Source organism: Paroedura picta, chromosome 8 (genome assembly GCF_049243985.1).
Source record: "Paroedura picta isolate Pp20150507F chromosome 8, Ppicta_v3.0, whole genome shotgun sequence".
NCBI lineage: Eukaryota > Metazoa > Chordata > Lepidosauria > Squamata > Gekkonidae > Paroedura > Paroedura picta.
The window spans coordinates 103,986,621-104,005,652 of record NC_135376.1 but is presented as its reverse complement, the minus strand read 5'-3'; the positions used below and the strand labels follow the sequence as shown (position 1 = coordinate 104,005,652).

The following is a 19,032-nucleotide window of genomic DNA, read 5'->3' as shown; positions in this document are numbered from 1 at the left end:
AAATCCGGCCTGGAGGAGACCGTCGCGTGGATCGCTGTGGCCAGGAGTTCTGCGGCACAGTAGGGCGCTCGTGGTTTGGCGGAGATGGAAAAATGCCAGCTGTGCTACCTTCGTGACCTGGGCTCCCCTTGCGAGGGAAGCATCCAGGATCACACCCAGGTTCCTGGCGGAGTGAGCCGTAGTAAGCTCTACGCCATCCAGGGTGGGCAGGCGGCTTCCTCACATGGGCCCTTCCTGCCCAGCCACAGGACCTCCGTCTTTGAAGGATTGGGCTTCAGGCGACTCTGCTTGAGCCATCCCGTCACAGCTTCCAGGCAGCTGGCTAATGCTTCTGGGGGAGAGTCAGGGCGGCCATCCATCAGGAGGAAGAGCTGGGGGTCATCTGCATACTGATGGCAACCCAGCCCAAACTTGCGAGAGGGCGCATGAAAATGTTGAATAGAATAGGAGAGAGGACAGCTAATAAATTGCTAAGTCCCAATTCATGGTTTGCAATCTCAAGGAAGAAGAAGAAGAGTTGGTTCTTGTAGGCCACTTTTCCCTACCCGAAGTAGTCTCAAAGCGGCTTACAATCGCCTTCCCTTTCCTCTCCCCACAACAGACACCCTATGAGGTGGGTGAGGCTGAGAGAGCCCTGAGATTCCTGCTCAGTCAGAACAGTTTTATCAGTGCCGTGAGGAGCCCAAGGCCACCCAGCTAGCTGCATTTCCCTCTATTTAGGTGATTTCCTTATTGTGGCCCATTGACAGGAGCTCGCTATGGTTCTCTCCACTTGTGCCATTTTGGGCCTGGTGATTGATTAATTGGGACAAATACAACTTGCCACCTTCCCACAAGGTTCAGTTTATTGGGGCATCTCTAGATCCACTGCAAGGCAGAGACATTAAGGGAATGGTGGGCACTCCCCTACACAAGAGGTGGCAAGCAAGGAAGGCCATCTAGCACCTGATGGTGGCCTCCCTGGTGATTGTGATTTCCCTGGCCAGGCTTCCTTTAGAATGTCAAGTCTGATAAGACTTGTTTTGAGAAAGCCATGCTGACTTTCCTCATAAGTCTTGGTCTCCAAGCTCCTCACCATCTTTGTAGACCTCCTCTGGACACGATCCAGTTTGTCTACATCCCTCTTTAACCGTGGTGCCCAAAACTGAACACAGGACTCCCAAGAGAGGCCAAACCAGAGCAGAGTAAAGCGGTATCATCACACAGCCCAAAATCACACTGCGGACTCCTGTTCAACGTATGGTCTACTGAGACTCCTAGAACTCCTTTGCACATGCTACTGCTAGATTATCTGACAAATGCTGGCCTTATGCACTCGAGTGATGACTTGGGCATGACTCTGGAGTCCCTGTGGGTGGTCAAGTAGTGCTGAGCTCCACTGTGGAACTGCTCTGTCGGTATCCCATCGGTTCTGGCCGGTACCTCTGGGGCAACATAAAACAGCTCGGCTCCATCTTCTCTCTGGCAGCCCTTCAGGTATTGGAAGATGGTTAGCCGATCACCTCCTAGTTGTCATCTCTCCAGGCTAAAGAGACCGAGCTCCCCCAACCTTTCCTCATACTTAATTTCATTTGAAGAATCGCCTACAGAGGATCTAGGTTGCATCTCCCATCCCTCCTCATGTGATGTGATTTTGCCACCCTGAGCGCAATTTCCCTCACGAGACCCAGGAGTAGAAATCAAACAGTTCAGTCCTCCATCACCTGCTACAATTTCTCTCTCTTACTCTGAATGTAACTCAAGAACCGTTTTTTGTTGTGTTTAGCCTGCATCACTAGCTTAAGCTCACACTGAGCTTTTGGGTTTCTGACACTCGACATACTTGGATTTATTATTTATTTATATAAATCCTTGGTTTTAAAGCCCCCCTTCCATTTCCTAAGAAAGACATTGCTGAACTACACGTAAGTGCAGCCCTGTTTTCTTGGTCTCTCTTTGCTGCCTGTTTCCTTGAGCAGCATTTCACGTGGGGATTTTCTTCTGTCTTCCTGGCATTCATTCATCCTCATCCCCCCCCCCACCCCCAAACATTTCTCTCTTACATTTTAAACCTCACCCCCTACTTTTAGAGTCTTCCACCCCCCTGAAACTGCGGGGCTTCTCCCTTCTTCTGGGCTTAAAAGGTAGTCATGCCCATGCCCCACCTGCCGGAGCACCGGGGTCTTCTGCTGGAACTAGCTGGGAAGAGGCAACCCTATACGCTGGCGGGAAAGGGTTCCTTCCCGGTGTCAGTGCTGAGCCCTGTTTCTCGGGTGTCCCCTGCTCCCTGCCTTCATCCAGAGGGGACGGGGCTGTGGGCAAGGCAGGGCCAGGTCTCCAGGTCTCAATCCCTATTCCGGCTCTGAGGACAAGAGTGAGGATCAAGCCACTTGAGTGGTTGAAAATTTTACTTCTGTAAATGAAGAAACTGTACAGAGCTTTAACGTTTTGTTTTGTTTTTTTTTTGCAGTCAATTTGAGCAGAATATTTTTTTTTTTAGAAATACACATTCAACAAGTCAGTGCTGGAGTGGAAGCAAAAATGAAACAGGAGGGGAGGACCCAGTGAAGGGCCAGACACAGAGGAAGCAAGAGGGCCCAGGGAGCCCACATTACAGCACAAGACACAGCCTTCCAGGGGGTCTTCTGCCTTCCGTTGCTTCTTTCATATCCAGAATGCTCAATAGATCCCACAGTGTTCCGCTGTGTGGCTTTATCAAGGGACATCAATTCTTAGGAAATGATTAGTTTTTGTCAATCACTCTTGTGTAGCCTTGATAAAGCCACACAGCGGAACGCCTCGCGATTTACTTAGCATTCTGGATGTCAAAGTAGCCTGTGTATGATGCGGCAATATCTGATGGGCCCTACTGGACTCCTGGTGCCCCTCGGAGTGAGGGGGTTGTGCTCTTCCCCCTCCCCCTTCTTGTGCCTGGAGGTCTCTGCGGAGCCTGCTCTTGTCCACCCCACGCGCAGCCACCGGTCTGGGCTGCCTTTCCGTAGTCGTCTCTCTTCACTGCATGCAGGTTGCAAGTTAAGTGATGTCCTTTAAAGCCCTTGGAAATGACAGGTTTAAAGGAGCAGGATATCTGTACAGGGAGCTTGGTGGAGGTACAGCTGGGGTGGCAATGGCTTTAGGGATGGGGGCTCTCCTGCCAGCGTGAGAACCAATCCCCCCCCCCACTGGTCTGGCTGTGCTCTAACCCAGATGCATGATCTTCCTGGCTGGGCGCTCCAGAAGTGACGGTAGGCAGGTTTCTCTGCCCTGGCTCCTCCAACCCGAATCGGGCAGGACTGAGCCAGAGGCCTCAAAAGGTGGCCGGTGTACCCACCATCCACACTGCTGGGGTGAGGCGGGGGCAAAGGACTAGAAGGGGGTGTGCTCCTGAGACACCCCAGTATGGCTTTGTGGTGTGGGCCCCCTCTGCTGTGCTCTCCTCCCCCTGCATGCCAGTTGCCTCCAGCAGCCCTGGGGTTTTGGGGCTCATGGGCCAGCCCTGGAACCAGCTGTGGGGAGCAGAGCACTAGGGCCAGCGGAGGGCCAGCTTATGCTGGTGACAGGGACAGCCCAGCCAGTCCAGGGTCGCTGCTGCTGGTGAAGGAACTGGGCAGCTCCATTGGACAACCGGTGCAAGGAGGGGGACCGTCAGGAGTGGATGGCTCTCCCCCCTCCCCCCAGCCCCCCGGCTCAACAAAACGGATCACCAAACAGGTTCTCTTGCCTGGACTTCTGTGGATCTCTCCCAGCGTCAAAATTAACATTCACAAAAGCAGTGTGGCTCAGCATTGTCAGGTACTAAAATTCTGTAAAATATTTTATCACAAAGTGTAAGAAACTGGTAGGGGCAAGGGTTCTTGTCCAAGGCGGCCATGATGTAGTTGCCTCTTATTTGTGTGTGCAAGAAATGGGCTGATTTGTTCCTGCTGGGGTTCCCCCCCCCAGCCCCCCCCCCCGGCTCAGAAAAGCGGCCCAGTTGCTTGGTGCCGCAGGAGGGGGCTTGGGCTGCTTTGCACGCTGGGATGGCGGCTGGGAGGGGCTCTTGGCCCTCCCACTGGCTGGTGAAATTGTCCAAGGACTTGGTCAGACAGCAAAGCTGCAGGGCAGTTCTTGGCTCTGGAGCCGGATCTCCTCTCCCCCCCCCCCCCCCCCCCGCAGGCTCCTGGGCCCTTCTAGGACTTCTGCAGGCTGCCGGGGGCTTGCCGGGGGCTGCGCTTGCCCCGGGGGGGCCCTGTGCTGCTCATTTCCTGGTGGTCGGAAAGGCTGGCCTGGGACTGCTGGAGGCTGATGGCACCGCCGGCTGCAGAGCTGAAGAGGGCAACTTCCAGGGCCGCCAGGTCTTCGGAGCCGGCCTTCAGCTTGGCACGCATTAATGTGGCATAGATGCTGTAGCGGGATTTCTGCGACAGAACGAGAAGCGAGAGGCAGCTGACCCCCCCGGCTTCCCCCCACCCCCCTCCTGTCCTGCCCGTGTCTCACCGGGTCCCTCTTTCTCCCGGGGCCTGGGAGAAGGCCTGGGCGTGGGGAAAAGGAGCCAAGGGGAGGGAGGGAAGGAGGGAGGGGTGCCAGTCAAGGGCACAGGGCACGGAAAGTGCGGCCCACCAGTGTGGATCTCAAACTCAAAAACAAGAAAGCTGCAGGACCAGCAGGCCTCTGATGTGAGGGAAGTCTCTGGGACTACAGAAGCCACTGCTCAGAGCAGGAGCGAGGGCTCGGGAAACAGCAATGCCCATCTTAAAAAGGTTGAGAAGAAGCCTAGAGAAATTCACAGGCGGCGGAGACCAAACCCCTGATCTGCAGTAATTCACGACCAAACTGTAAACGGCAGAGAGGTTTTATGCCCAGCTTCTGCTCTGCTGTTTGGAAACCTCAGGACACCTTCCGGGCTCAAGGCAATTCTCTTCAGCTGTTGGTGCCTGCTGAGCTGCAGGCGCTGGGCTAGGACCCCTGGGAGCATGGCATGGCCTGGCCTGAAGAAGAACCTTCCTCTCCGTGAGGCAGACCTCCCCCTCCCCCCCCCCCCCGCCCACCCGGGTCTGCCGTATTGGGGGTGCCCCCCTACCGCCTCTGGGCCTGACTGACCTCGAAAAGCAGGTATTCCTCCTTCTGCTTGAGCTCCTCGTACTCCTTCCCCTTCACCTTCTTCTCGGGCAGGGAGGCGCTGTGTTCCAGCAGCTCAGCAGCCATGGCTTTGAATTTGGCTTCATGACTCTTCAGCTGCTCTTCCTGCAGAGAGAGATCAGGGCTGGGGCTGTGCCAGAGCCTCCCCTCTCCTCTCCTCTCCTCTCCTGCTTCCTGACCCACCCAAGAGGCTGCGAGATCCAGGTGGTGAACAGCCGTGGCCTGTATCTGGTGAGCCGGGTTTGATTCCCCACTCCTCCACATGCAGCCAACTGGAGGACCTTGGGCTAGTCGCAGTCCTGCCAGAGCTTTCTCGGCCCTACCTGCCGTGCAAGGTGTCTGGTGTGGGGAGAGGAAGGGAAGATGCCTCTCAGCTGCTTTGGGCCTTTTGGGTTGTGAAAAGCAGGGTACCCAACTCTTCTTCATTATCCTGATGATCCCCTTGGGACCCTTCCAGAGCAGCAAGGGAGTTGCCTTCCGCCTCCACCAGAGCCTTCCGATCCGCTCCAGCCCCCCTGAAGGCGGAGGGGGTTAGACACTCTGCATTGAGCCTGCTGCCCTGTGATGGCCCAGGGAATGGGCTTCTGGCTGGAGGGGAGCAGGGGGGCCGGCCCTTGCCTTTCTCAGCACAGCAGCCTCCTTGGTGGCCTCCCCCCCACCCACCCCCCACTGCCCTCGGCTGACCCTGCTTCGCTTCTGCATTCTGATGAGGTGGCCCAAGCTGGTCCCTCAGGCTGCTTTATGCTTCCCGGGAGAGTCCAACTCCTGGGCGGATTGGTGGTTTTCCATGACCCCGGTCTCTGTTTCAGCCCTCTAGTGCCACCCCTCCTGCCCCGTGTTACGCCCACACACGACCTGGCAGGCACCTCTGGGCTTACCTGCGGCAGCCGCGTGGTGGAGCTGGGCAGGAGCGGACGGCTGAATTTCTTCTGGGAGCCGATGGCAGCTGGGAAAGGCGGGGCAGAAAACATGGCGGCCACCACATTGATGCGTGTGATCCAGGAGTGCATTTGCTCTGGATTGCTGGGAGAAGAGACACACAGTAAGCCAAGGAAGCGGCTGACCTGGAGAGCGGCCACAGCGGCTGCTGTTCTGCAGGAAGGTTTGGCACCCAAGAGCAGCTGCAGCTGGCGACCCAAAAGCCCGGGGGGGGGGGGGAGGCAGCTCGCTTCTGTGGCCTCTTCTGCCTTTTGGGAGTGATGGACCAGGTGTCAGGGGAGCTCCTTGGATACAGTCTCCCCTGTAGGCCTGCCAATGGGCAAGGCCTGGCTCTGGGGCAGCAGAACAGTGTGGGCCAAGGGTTCCCCCTAAGGCTACGGGTTCTTCCAACTCACGGGGCCTGGAAGAGGAAGACCCGCCAGTCTGCCGTCCTGAGGTAGAAGACATTGGGTCTCTTGCTGTAGTCGGAGGCCTGGGTGGCCAGAGAGTGGTGGATGCTGATGGCGTTCTTCAACTCCTCTTCGGCCAGGGCTCTGCCGGGCTTGTACTCCTCCTGAAAGGCAGGCAGGCTCTTGTTGAGAGACTGGCTCCTCTCCCCTTCCTTGAGGGCACGGGGCTCCCACCACTTGGGCTTCCTGTGCCTCCGTGCATTTCTGCCGTGGGAAGCCCCAAAGGGCAGGCCCAGGAAACTTACCTGCAGGCAGCCAAACTGAGTGCTCGGCCAGGGGACACTGCTGCTTGACCGGCACTTGACTTCGTTTTGCAGAATTTGGGGGCTAGCACAGACTGGGTTGGGGTCTCCTGGCCCACTTTTGCTACTGAACTGCTGTCAGAAACCCTGTGGCTGCTTGGGCGTTTGGGGTGGGGGTGGGGTTCTGACTTCCCTAGGTGCAAGCAGCCCACCCCCGCTCTCTCGTTTCAGGGGTCTTCTGTTCAGGACTTGGAGGGCAAACCTGAAGCCACGGGGGTGCTTCCCCTCATGCTGTCCCCAGGAGGGGTGGGTGCTTCTTCAGTCAGTCTTTGCCCTGCTCCCAGCCTGACCCTTGCAGCTCTCCTCTCCCAGCCCCCAAGTGCCCATCAAAGGGGGCCCCTGCAGTCAAGCAGTCTCAATAATTTCACACCAATGCTAGGTCATGGAGCAGCCCCCCCCTGCCTCCCCCCTCCCCCCAGGAGAATACTTCTGACAAGGGTTGAAAATGGAGCTGCTCCTTCCTTTGCCCCCTTCAAGGCAGAGATGGGTGAGAGCTGCTGAGCAGCGCATGCTCTCTCCAGGGTGCCTCTCCCCTCCCCCAAGAACGTCTGCCATTCTTGCCCTGTGCTCACTCCCAGAGGCCTTGACGCCCACTCAGCTCTGTGCAGTTAAGGAGGAGGCCATATCTCACGTGGAGGCCTGATCCCGTTCCCGGCTTCGTTCTGCTTTCCAGTTATGAACTAGGGGAAAGCCTGGCTGGCCAGTCCTCCTTCTGCCTGGGGGCTGGCTGTGTTGGCGCCACTGTGGCCCTGCGGGTCTTACCTTCTGTAGATACAGGATCATCCCTTTCAGGATCCCGTGGAACGTCTTCCATCCCCGCTTCCCTCTGGGTGCTGCCAAGCCAAGGAGATCAGGACATCAGCAGCTGCAGGACGAACGGCTGGAGACCTGCCCAAAGCCCTGCCGGCATCTGGGGGCCGCTTGCTGCCCAAGCGGGGGGGGGGGGGGCGAGCTCCTCTGGCCAGAGAGGCCTGATTGGGCTGGGCCACGAGCAGCTTTGGCAGTGGGAAGGAGAAATAAAGCTGCCTTGTGGCTGGCCCTTCTCACACCTTGAAAATGGTGTCTGGGATAAGCCCTGCTGGCCCTGGGCTTCAGTATGCTTCGGCATCCCAATGAGCTAAGCTGATGCGATTCTCCCCTCTGTGCATAGTAGCCCTCGCGTCTTCTGGGGAAGCCCACAGCCTTGATGCAGGGTGCTGCTGCAGTGCCCAAACCCTGCCAGTCTACCACGGACAGTGCAAGGATTAGCTTCTCCCTGGGGGTCGGTGACCCCCCTCCCCCCGCAAAGCTGTCAGTAGACTGCGTCTACCTTTGCCAGTGGGGTGGGCAGAGGGGACATTCCTGGGCTAAAATAAAAGGAAGGTTGAAGGCAAGCGACTGAGAAATGACTTCACAGAAATTGGCAGGTCAGGTAGGCATCAGTTGCTCGCCTGTCTCTTCAGCTGGGAGCCTGCCTGCCTGCCTGCCTGCCTGCCTGCCTGCCTGCCAGAGGAGAGAGCTCTGCAGCCCCCAATGGCCCAAGACAGCCCGCCCCCCGCCCCCAATGCAGACCTACTTTTTTTGCAGTTGGGCTCTGCGTGGCTCTTGCGCACCAGGGGGCCGTGCTTGTACGTGGCAATGCTGGGGTCCTGAGAGAAGTCCAGGAAAGGGTTGCTGCTGCAGCTGCTGATGCGTTTGATGGACTTCGGATTGGGGTCTGCCAGCTCGGAAAGAGACTTGCGCAGTTCTTCTTCATCTCTGAAGCGCAAAGAACAAGCAGAGATCGGTTTCATCAGAACTGGCTCGGTCCCCGCAGGTCGTTCCCAGGAGGGATAAAAATCCGAGACTAAGAAAGGGGACCCGGCAGTGGCCCAGCCGCCCGTCTCCCTCAGGAGCTGCACCACACGTGCCTTTCGGGAAGCCAAACCGGAGGCCGGGCACCATCCCAAGCACAGCTTCCAGTTTGTAGTCTCTGGGTAGGGTGGCAAGTCTAAGGCAACGGGCAGGTTAACTCTGCTGGCTCCCTGCCAGTTTCAGCAACGGGCACCGAGAGAGCGCCAATCAGGACCCAGCAGGGCTCTCCATCGTTTCCTGGGGGGCTTTCAACCACAGAAGAAGCCCTCCCCCTGAGGGCCTAGACCCCCATTTGTTGTGTCCCCCCCACTGTGGCTGATTAACTGCGGGGGGAGTCAACAGCACTCCCCTGGCCTCATCTGGTTTGCCCCCAATTCACCCAGCAAGATGCAAGAGCTCCTCCAGTTTGTCCTCGTTAAGGCCGCAGCCTGCTACATTTGAAGGTGCTGTCAGATCCACAGGCTGCGGCCTTCCACTTGGCCCTACGTAGTGTCATGTGCCCATGCCGATCTCTTGGTTTCCCAGGGCTGGAGGTGGGATCCACCTCTCCCTCCCAGGTTCTTCCCAAGCAGTATCAGTGTGCTCCCCTTTGAAATGTTAAACACCCCTTGTAGTGACTAGGAGTAGAAGGGCAGCTGGCATCAGTATTGGCACCTTTGCGTTTCCAGTGCTTTATCCGAAGAACCCGGCTTCCTGCCTGATCCCAGGGGTGGGGATCTAAACCTGTATCTAGCCCCATAGGTCCTTTCTTCAAACTGTCTTAGTCCACTTCCTTGCTGTGATGAACCCCCGCTGAAGCCTGTTCCTTCTAATAAGCCAGCTTTGACCAAGTGCCTGATGCTTTGGGACTTTGCTTTGTTGGGTCAAAAGGGAAACTTCTGGGTGATCTTTCCGTGGGTCGTGTGCAGACTTGCAATCGGCAATTTCCCCTTTGGAGCCATTTTCTCTCTGTAGCAGAGTCAAGCCTCAACCGTGTAGCCTGCCCATGTCCAATCTCCAAGGGTCAGGTGTGGCCACTACTCAGATGGGAGACCTCCGAGGAAAACCAGAGCTCCTTGTGGCAGAGAGGCAGGCAACGGGAACCCCCTCTGAATGTCTCTTGCCTTACGAACTCTCCTAAGTCAGCTGTGTTGGCAGAAAAGAAGTAAAGGAAGAAGGCTGATTCTGGCTCTGGGGGCCGACCGGCAGGGGGGCACGACCTCCTTCTTCAATGACAAGCAAAGAGTAAGGCAAAACTCAATGGACTCTGCTGCACTGACATTCCAGGTGTGTCCATTTTATCCTTGGAATGAGTTGAAAGGTGAACATGTATTCAAGGACAAATGTGGATTTAAAAAAATAAATGCTCTTGAAATGGTGAGACGTGTATGCAGGGGACAACATCTGGGCAAGTGCATAATCTCTATCACCATCTAATTATGCTTAGCTCTTGTATTATTTATTATACTAGAATGCTATAAAAAACCCTAGTCCAAATATGTTTATTTATTATATTTATATGCTGCCCTCCCCTGCAGCTTAGGGCGATTCGTATGGGGATGTTCATTCATTTTTTGTGTGTGGGGGGGGGGGCTCTACCCCTTCTCAACAGCAACATTATAATCCTCCGTAGCGTCATGTATAGCTCACATTTCCCAAAGACTTAAGAGGATAACAAAACATTAAAAGTAATTTGATGCATTTTTCCTTTTGAGTTCAAGGAAGCCTCTTGTAAGAGTCCAGTTGATTGCTTCCAATTAGCAGACTTTATTGAGGAAAAATCTCTTTATTGAAAGTATAGTTAAGAAAGCATCTCAAAACCTTTGCAAAAACTGATGTCCCTTGTTGCTGTTGCCCATTATTAATGTTCAGTCATAGCAACTCCCCTCTGGAAACTGCTAAACAATCCAAATGCCATCCCCTGTAGTTAGACCTGAAAACAAAAGTTAGACACAACTGGTGCCTCAGGCCCACACGGTCCGGGAGAGACAGCTGTTCTCAAAATGTAGAGTCACAGAGTTGGAAGTGACCTCCAGTCCAACCCCCTGCACAATGCAGGAACTCATACCTCATTTCATGCCCAAGGGGTCCCCCCCACCACCACAAATCTCCGCAATTTAGCCTGGTCTGGAGGGAATTCATCTACCATCCCAGTGGCAATTTCCTAGGTGTGCAAGGAAGGGCCAGAAGAGACAAACACTGGCACAAAAGACCTGCCCGCCCACTTACCATCTGCGTAAATTCATAAAACCAGCATTGTTGTCACATGACTATCTAGCACCTGCTTCAAAACTTTCAAAGAAGGAGAGCCCATCACCTCCCGAGGAAGCCCGTTTCACTGAGGATATGCACCATCAGGAACCTCTTTCAGAAGTTGAGCTGAAAATTCTTTTGAATTAATTTCAACCCATTGGTTCTGGTCTGATCCTCGGGGGCAACAGGAAACAACTCTGCTCCATCTCTTATGTGACAGCCCTTCAAGTACTTGAAGATGGTTTTATATCATCTCTTTTTCTCTCCAGGCTAAACAGACCAAGCTCCCCCAACTTTTCCTCATACGCCTTGGTCTCCAAACCTCCCCTGGATGCACTCCAGTTTGCCTACATCCTTAATTGCGGTGCCCAAAACTGAACACAGCACTGTGATCTGGATACTATACTGCTCTCAGTACAAGCACACCAGCATGGCCCCTCCTTTAGCCTCCTTTAGGGGGAACAGGCCTTGGCTGCAGTGGGGGCTTCTGGTGCCTTTGCAGCTGCCTCGGCCGCTCTGGAGTCAATCTTCTCCCAGCTCACTCAGCCTCTTGTGCTGCTGCCGGTGAATTCAGCCACAACAGCCTCTGGGCCGGCAGAGCAGCATCACCCAGGTGCTCTGGGAGCTCTGCACCACACCCGGAGAGGTCCCATCGGTCTTACCAGCCCAGCCTCTGTTACCAGCCATGGGACTGGTCTCCCTATGGGGCTTTCTGGCCCCTCCTGCCAGCATGGGGGGGGGGGCTTTTGCCCAGCCCCCTTCCCCTCTGGCTACTGCGTTCCTGCAACCAGGCCTCATAGCCCTTTGCTTCTCCTTCAGGGAGATGGTGCAGGAACCCACATGGCTGAAGCTTCAGTGGTCTCTGGGGCACCTGGTCTCCCTTCAGCCACAGCCACACCCCACTGAAGAGGATGTGGACGGCCAGGACAGCTGTGCCTCTGCTTGCACCTACCTCGGTGGAATTGGAGGGGGCAGATGACACCAATGATTTGGAACTGGTCTCTCCGGTGGGTTAATCTGAGTTCAGGAATGCCTCCATTGACCTCATCTCTGCCCGTCCTGATTCTGTAGATTTGGGTTTGGATAGGGAGGAAAGTGAATTGTCTGGAATGGAAGACCAACCACAAGAGTCCTCAGCTAGACTCTTCTGCATGGAATATTTACAGCGCAAGTATCCTGTTCCTCCAGAACCAACTGAGGACAGGGTGGACTTAGATGAAAGGATCTTCAAGGCTCCCCCTCAACTACAATATGTGCCACCCTTTCCTCGCCATTATTGGGAGGGTGATGAGGACCAAATGGGCCACTCCAGGGGAGGGGGCTCAGCCTTGAGTTCACTCGCTAAGAAGATCTATCGCCTACCAATGCGAACTCTGCCTACACCCCTCAAAGAGCCTTTAGCTCTACCACCTCCCACCTCCTGGTGGTCCCTGGCCCCAAGGAAGCTCGCTTGACCTCAACCAGGACCAGAGCCTTTTCCATCCTGGCCCCCACCTGGTGGAACGAGCTCCCAGGGGAGATCAGGGCCCTGACGGAACGAAAGCAGTTCCACAGGGCCTGCAAAAGGGAGCTCCTCCGCCAGGCATTTGGTTGGGGTCGACCCAAGCCATCGCTTCCAATTGGCCCCCAAGCCCTCCCCTCCTACTATGACTGTGAACAAATCCACCCAACCCCCACCCAACCCCCGGGGTCTCAGAACGAGTTGAGCTAAGGCTCTTTGCAGTTTCACCTTCCTCTAATGTTACTGTTGCTATTGTTATTATGTTGATGTTATTGTTGTTACCACCTTACTGTTACAAGAATAATGTTACGTTTACCATTATGTTGTTTCATGTAAACCGCCCTGAGCCTTTGGGGAGGGTGTTATATAAATAAATAAATGAATCACTAAATAAGGAAGATCTCAAGATGCCAGTGGCAGCTCCACATTCTGGGGCAGTCCTCCCAAAGGAGGGCAGGAACCCTCTAAGAGACGGCATGGCCAGGCGCAAGAGGAGAGAGCACAGGAGGGGCCGTGACGGCCAATTTCCCACGAGTTCTTGCCCTTTGGGCATATGCTGACACCAGGGCCAGGCAGCCGGGAGCAGATGGGAGGCTGAGTTCATAGCAGATGCAGGCCAAGGTGCCCTACAGTTTGGGCCTGGAGCACAAGCAGCTGCCACTGTGAACAGACAGACACCATGTGTGGCTCAAGCACTGGAAGGTGGACACTGCCTCAGAAACTGCTCTGGCCGCTGAGAGGTTTGCAGGGTGTCTGCTTTTTCAAAAGTCAAATCTTGAGAAAGAACTGGTAGAGAAAACGGATAAGAAGAAGGCCACGCCTTTGTCTTCGACCTCCAAGGCTGGAGACCCCAAACAGCAGGTCCACTCCTTTCGCCCTTATGGGGCTTCGTTCCCTCGAGCAGCGACCGACAGACGCCAGGCCTTCAACACACACAAAGTGCTGGTCTCAGGCAGGCAGCGGCAGCACCAACCCTCCCTACACAGCAGGAGGGGAACAGTCAAGAAGACTTCCGCCTGACTCCCATGTGCGGCCGGGGGGGGGGGGCATCTGCAGAGAACCGGCAGTCGCCACCTCCGACAAGTGAGTCCTCTCAATCATCGAGCAGGACTACAGAACAGAATTCTCAGCTCTGCCTCCCAACCGTTTTGTTCCCTCCCCAGCGCATCACAGGCACACCAGAGGTCTGTCCGAGAGCTGGAAATTCAGCATACTGGAGCCATAAAACTGATGCCAGACGACCAGTGTTTCCACGGTGTCTACTCCAAGATCACTGCAGATGGAGACTGCAGCAAAGAAATTAAAAGACGCTTGCTCCTGGGGAGTAAAGCTATGGCAAATCTAGACAGCATCCTAAAAAGCAGAGACATCACCCTGCCAACAAAAGTGCGTGTAGTCAAGGCTATGGTATTCCCAGTTGCAATGTATGGCTGTGAAAGTTGGACCATAAGGAAGGCCGAGCGTCAAAGAATTGAGGCTTTTGAACTCTGGTGCTGGAGAAGACTCTTGCGAGTCCCTTGGACTGCAAGGCGAACAAACCGGTCAGTCCTAGAGGAGATCAACCCTGACTGCTCCTTAGAAGGCCAGATCCTGAAGATGAAACTCAAATACTTTGGCCACCTCATGAGAAGGAAGGACTCCCTGGAGAAGAGCCTAATGCTGGGAGCGATCGAGGGCAAAAGAAGAAGGGGACAACAGAGAATGAGGTGGCTGGATGGAGTCTCTGAAGCAGTCGGTGCAAACTTAAATGGACTCTGGGGAATGGTAGAGGACAGGAAGGCCTGGAGGATCATTGTCCATGGGGACGCGATGGGTCGGACACGACTTCGCACCTAACAACAACAACGAATACTAAAAACGGTGCATGAATTTTCCACTCTGGTAAATGGAAAGGGAGAGTCACAGTGATCATGTGCTTTAAAATAATGCACTTCCACTTTCTGTATTGCCTTAACAACCTTCAGAAATGAGTCACTGGGGACTAAAACATTTCCTTTCTAGCTCCTTTTCAGCTGCTGGAAAATTATATGGTAAGTAACCTTAAATAAATGCATATGACGAGCACAACAAGAAAAATCATACTTAGTAACTTTTTTTCTTTCTATTTTTGCATTTCAGGAAGAATCCTGGGCATTCAAACAGAACTGCATGTAATCGTGGGCTTCCACGCCAGGAGTGAGTGGTAGCAGTCCCTCCTTGAAGGTTTTAAGCATGGTAGCAAGAGAGGCAGAGCTCTCCCACGCCTGACTCCCCTGGAGCGCTGCGAGCGGAAACCAAAGCACGGGTCACCTTCAAGAGCATCTCTGCGGAAACCCCCTCTTGTCTGTCAGAGGGGGCTTGAGCAAGAGGATGGGGCTGGGGCTGGGGCTGGCTCCCTCATGTCCATGCACATCATGCAACTGGGCAGGGGAGGGGGGGAGCATCAATGGGATTAGACGCTGCAGTTTGTCATGGAGCTGGGAAGATGGAAGTTTAGCCGAAAGCAGAGAACTTTTCACTTTGCGGGTGGCCTCTGGAGAGAAGCCTGTGTGGCCCAGGCTAGCCTGATCTCATCACATCTCCCAAGCTAAGCAGGGTCAGCTCTGGTTGGCACTTGGATGGGAGACCTTTAGGGAAGTCCAGGGCCGCTAGGCCAACCCCCCCCCCCCCTGTTCCTCTCGACCCTTGAAAGTCCCTTGCAGGTGATGCCATGAGTGGGCTGAGACTTGATGGCAATGCAGAACCTCAGTAGGACTAAGACTTGGTTTAAGTAAATTAGGATTAAACTAAACCGGTGTGAATGTGGGGAAGTAAATGAGTGGCCATTTTCCTCCTGTGGGATTTCTGGGCCCTGCGATCCTCCTCGACAGAGCGGGTTCCCTGCAGATGAATCAGCCGAATCAAGCTCTGATTCCAAGTGTTTAAAGTGACAGGATGTGTGATTCAACTCTGATAAGCCCACAAAGTAAATTGATGCAAGTATTTTTAAGCTTAACTGAGCCAAATTGCCCATCCCTACCCTTGAGTAGGAGCTATGATGTGGCAATCTCTGAGCCTACCCAGAAAAAAGTTGGTTTTTAAGCCCTGCTTTTCTCTACTCAAAGAAGTCTCAAAGCAGCTTACAGCCGCCTTCCCTTCCGCTCCCCACAACAGACACCGTGTGGGGGAGGTCAACAAAACCAGAGTCGAGTCAGGCACCTTTAAGACCAGCAAAGATTTATTCAGGGCGTGAGCTTTCGAGGGCAAGCACTCTTCGTCAGAGGTCAGGGAGGTGTGGCTGAGAGAGCTCTGACAGAACTGCTCTCTGAGAAGAGCTAACAGGACTGAGACTAGCCCAAGGTCACCCAACTGGCTGCCTGTGGAGGGGGAATCAAACCCAGTTCTCCTGACTAGAGGCTGCCACTGGCTGTCAACTCTCCCAAGGACTCGTGAACCTCATCAAGCCCTTCGGCTGGGGGCATCCAGCCACACTTGGGGCTCAGAAGATAACAAGCCATAATTTAAAAAAATAACAAACATTTTAGACAAATGCATCCATCGTTGCAGTTCTCAATCCTGCACAGGCAAACAGAACTGGCGAATTACGTGTTCAGCGGAGGCAAGCAGGAAGTGTGCTGGTTGCCAGGGAGCTCCTGGCCGGCTCCTCAGCCGCAATCTCACAACCACAGTCTGGACAAAGACACGGGTGGCCTCAGGCTCTTCCCAAGCACAAGAGGGAGGGAAGGCAGCTCCCTTTCTTTTGGGTGGCTGTAATGACTAAAGGTTTCTCTGCATGACTATAAGATGGGTGAGACTGGGGAAAGGGATCTCGGGTCATGACTCAGCAGCGAGACTCCCGGGCTAAAAAAGCAAATGGCATTTGGGGCTGTACTAAAAGAAGGAGAGAACCCAAATCACAGGAGGCGAAGGGACCGCTTCACTCTGCTCTGGTTCGGCCTCCCTTGGAGTCCTGAGTTCAGTTTTGGGCACCCCAGTTGAAGAGGGATGTAGACAAACTGGAACGTGTCCAGGAGGGCAACAAAGATGGTGAGGGGTTTGGAGACCAAGACGGTTGAGGAAAGGTTGGGGGAGCTTGGTCTGTTTAGCCTGGAGAGGAGACGTCTGAGAGGGGACCATCTGTCAAGCGTTTTCTTTAGCAATGTCTTTAGCCCATTTGGTCACATCAGGGGCATCGGAGGACACCAACTCCCAGGTAGGGGCTGCCAATAGGTCAGTCCCATAGACCGCTTTGAAAGGTGACACCCCCGTGGAGGCATGGACCCCATTGTTGTAGGCAAACTCAGCCAGAGGCAAGAGGGCAACCCAATCGTTCTGCTGATGATTGATAAAACAGCGCAGGTATTGTTCCAAAATTTGGTTCACCCGTTCAGTTTGGCCGTTGGACTCCGGGTGATACCCCGAGGTGAGGGCTTGTTCCACCCCTAGCAGGCGCAGAAACTCCCGCCAGAACTTGGCAACGAACTGGGGGCCCCGATCTGAGAGCAGTCTCCTAGGGATACCATGTAGGGATACCATCCCCCACAGGGGATAAAATGGGCTTGCTTTGAGAAAGCATCCACCACCACCCAGATCACGCTTTTGCCCTGGCTCGGAGGGAGATCGGTTATGAAATCCATGGACACGTCTGACCATGGGCAGGAGGGGGTAGGCAAAGGTTGTAGCAAGCCACGTTTCTTTCCCCCCAAGGGTTTGGATGCGAGACAAGTGGGGCACCCTTGCACATATTTCTCCACATCCACTCGCAGGGACGGCCACCAATAATGCCGCCTTGTCAAATGCAGAGTTTTCAGAAACCCAAAGTGTCCCGCGGCTTTAGAGTCGAGGCACAATTTTAAAATGTCCCCCCGCGCCCCGGCTGGGACGTAGAGCCGGTCGTCTTTGAAAAACAGGCCCCCCTTGTCGACCAGTGTGGAGCGCAGGGTGACGAACTCAGCGTCCTGGAGGACCTCCTTCTGGACCCACCCCCCGGGAACGGGAATGCCCCCTTTTGACTGGCTGTGCGTCACCGCGGCTAGCCCCAGCTGGGCGGGTGTGAACACCGTGTCCACCAATGGGTCGCGCTTGCTGTTGTACTGCGGCAGGCGCAAAAGGGCATCCGCTAGAAAGTTCAGTTTCCCAGGCAGGTGCTTGAGGGAGAAGTTGAACCGGGAGAAAAACTCCGCCCACCGCATCTGCTTGGCGGACAGAGAGCGGGGCTGCTTGAGCGCTTGCAAGTTCTTATGGTCCGTCCAAACCACGAACGGGACCGCAGACCCCTCCAACCAATGCCTCCATGTAGCTAATGCCAATTTTACAGCCGCCGCCTCCTTCTCCCAGATTGCCCAATTGCGTTCGGGTCCCGAAAACCTTTTTGACAGGTAGGCAATCGGGTGCAGCTTCCCATCGCCCCCCTCCTGGAGGATTACGGCCCCCATGGCCACATCCGAGGAGTCCACTTGCACCGTGAACTGCTTGGTCGGGTCTGCGTGGGCCAGTACCGGTTCAGACGTGAAGAGCTCCTTCAGTCTTTCGAAAGCCCCCTGGCAGAGCGGCGTCCATTTGAGCGGGGCGCCTGGCCGCGAGGCCGCCTTCCCCCCCTCCTTGGTTTTTAGCAAGTCCGTTAGGGGGAGGGCCACTTTGGCAAAATTCGGGATAAAAGTTCTGTAAAAGTTGGCGAACCCCAAGAAGCTCTGGAGTTGCTTACGCGTTTTGGGCAGTTCCCATGCTAGCAAGTCCTTCACCTTCCCTGGATCCATCTCAATCCCCGCGTGGGAAACCCTGAACCCAAGGAACTCCACAGAGTCACGGTGGAATTCGCACTTGGAAAGTTTGGCAAACAACTGGTGCTTTCGTAGTCGGCTCAGCACTTCCCTGACCAGCCCCGCGTGCTCTTCGGGATTGTCCGAGTACACCAAAATGTCATCAATGTACACCAAAACCCCCTGGTACAGTAAATCATGCATGATTTCGTTAATCATGTTAATGAACACGCCCGGAGCGCCGGCGAGGCCGAACGGTATGACAGTATACTCAAATTGGCCCATGGGGGTGTTGAAAGCCATCAGGTATTCGTGCCCCTTTTTTATGCGGACCCAGTAGTACGCTTCCCTCAAGTCCAGTTTAGTAAAAATCTTCGCCCTCCCCAATTGTCCCAACAAGTCCTTGATGAGCGGCAAGGGATAAGCGTTGCAGGTGGACACAGCATTGAGCCCCCGGTAATCCGTGCAGAGGCGTAGCATGCCATCCTTTGTTACAAAAAGGACCGGGGCCGCCAAGGGGGAGGTGGCCGGCCTAATGAAACCCCTGGCTAAGTTCTTGTCCAAGAACTCCCTGAGCTCCTTCATCTCCCGCGGGCTCATGGAGTACAATTTGGCTTTTGGGAGCGGCTCCCTCTTTTTTAGTTCAATCGCACAGTCTGTCTTGCGGTGGGGGGGCAGCTGATTGCACTCCGTCTCCGCAAACACATCCTCAAACCCACGGTATTCTTTCGGGAGAGCAAGCACCCCCGCCCCGGCGACTGGGGCGAGCACCGGCCCCTCAGGGAGCGTCGAGAGGCGTCAGTGCTGTTTGCACCCCGGAGATGAGAATTTCACAGTCCCCTTTTTCCATTTCACGACAGGTTCGTGCTCCCGCAGCCAGTCCAAGCCCAGCACGCACGGAAAGGCTGAACGGGGCGCCACCAAGGGTTGTATCTGCTCCCAATGCTTATCAATGTCCAGAT

At 54.9% G+C, this 19,032-nt stretch overlaps 1 protein-coding gene across 6 annotated transcripts in view; it reads right to left on the bottom strand.

The window, feature by feature from the left end:
* Positions 1–2,369: 2,369 nt before the first annotated feature.
* PSD (pleckstrin and Sec7 domain containing) overlaps positions 2,370–19,032 on the bottom strand; it is a 116,568-nt gene continuing 99,905 nt past the window's right edge. For 5 of the 6 annotated variants that reach the window (XM_077351121.1, XM_077351119.1, XM_077351123.1 and 2 more), the window contains 6 exons: positions 8,343–8,524; positions 7,550–7,620; positions 6,432–6,589; positions 5,976–6,120; positions 5,059–5,202; positions 2,370–4,376 (listed from right to left, as the gene is read on the bottom strand). In XM_077351121.1, the coding sequence (XP_077207236.1) occupies positions 4,149–4,376; positions 5,059–5,202; positions 5,976–6,120; positions 6,432–6,589; positions 7,550–7,620; positions 8,343–8,524 (928 nt within the window). In that variant the 3' untranslated portion in view covers positions 2,370–4,148. The remainder of the gene's footprint in view (positions 4,377–5,058; positions 5,203–5,975; positions 6,121–6,431; positions 6,590–7,549; positions 7,621–8,342; positions 8,525–19,032) is intronic. The other variant, XR_013233806.1, reaches the window with a different exon arrangement.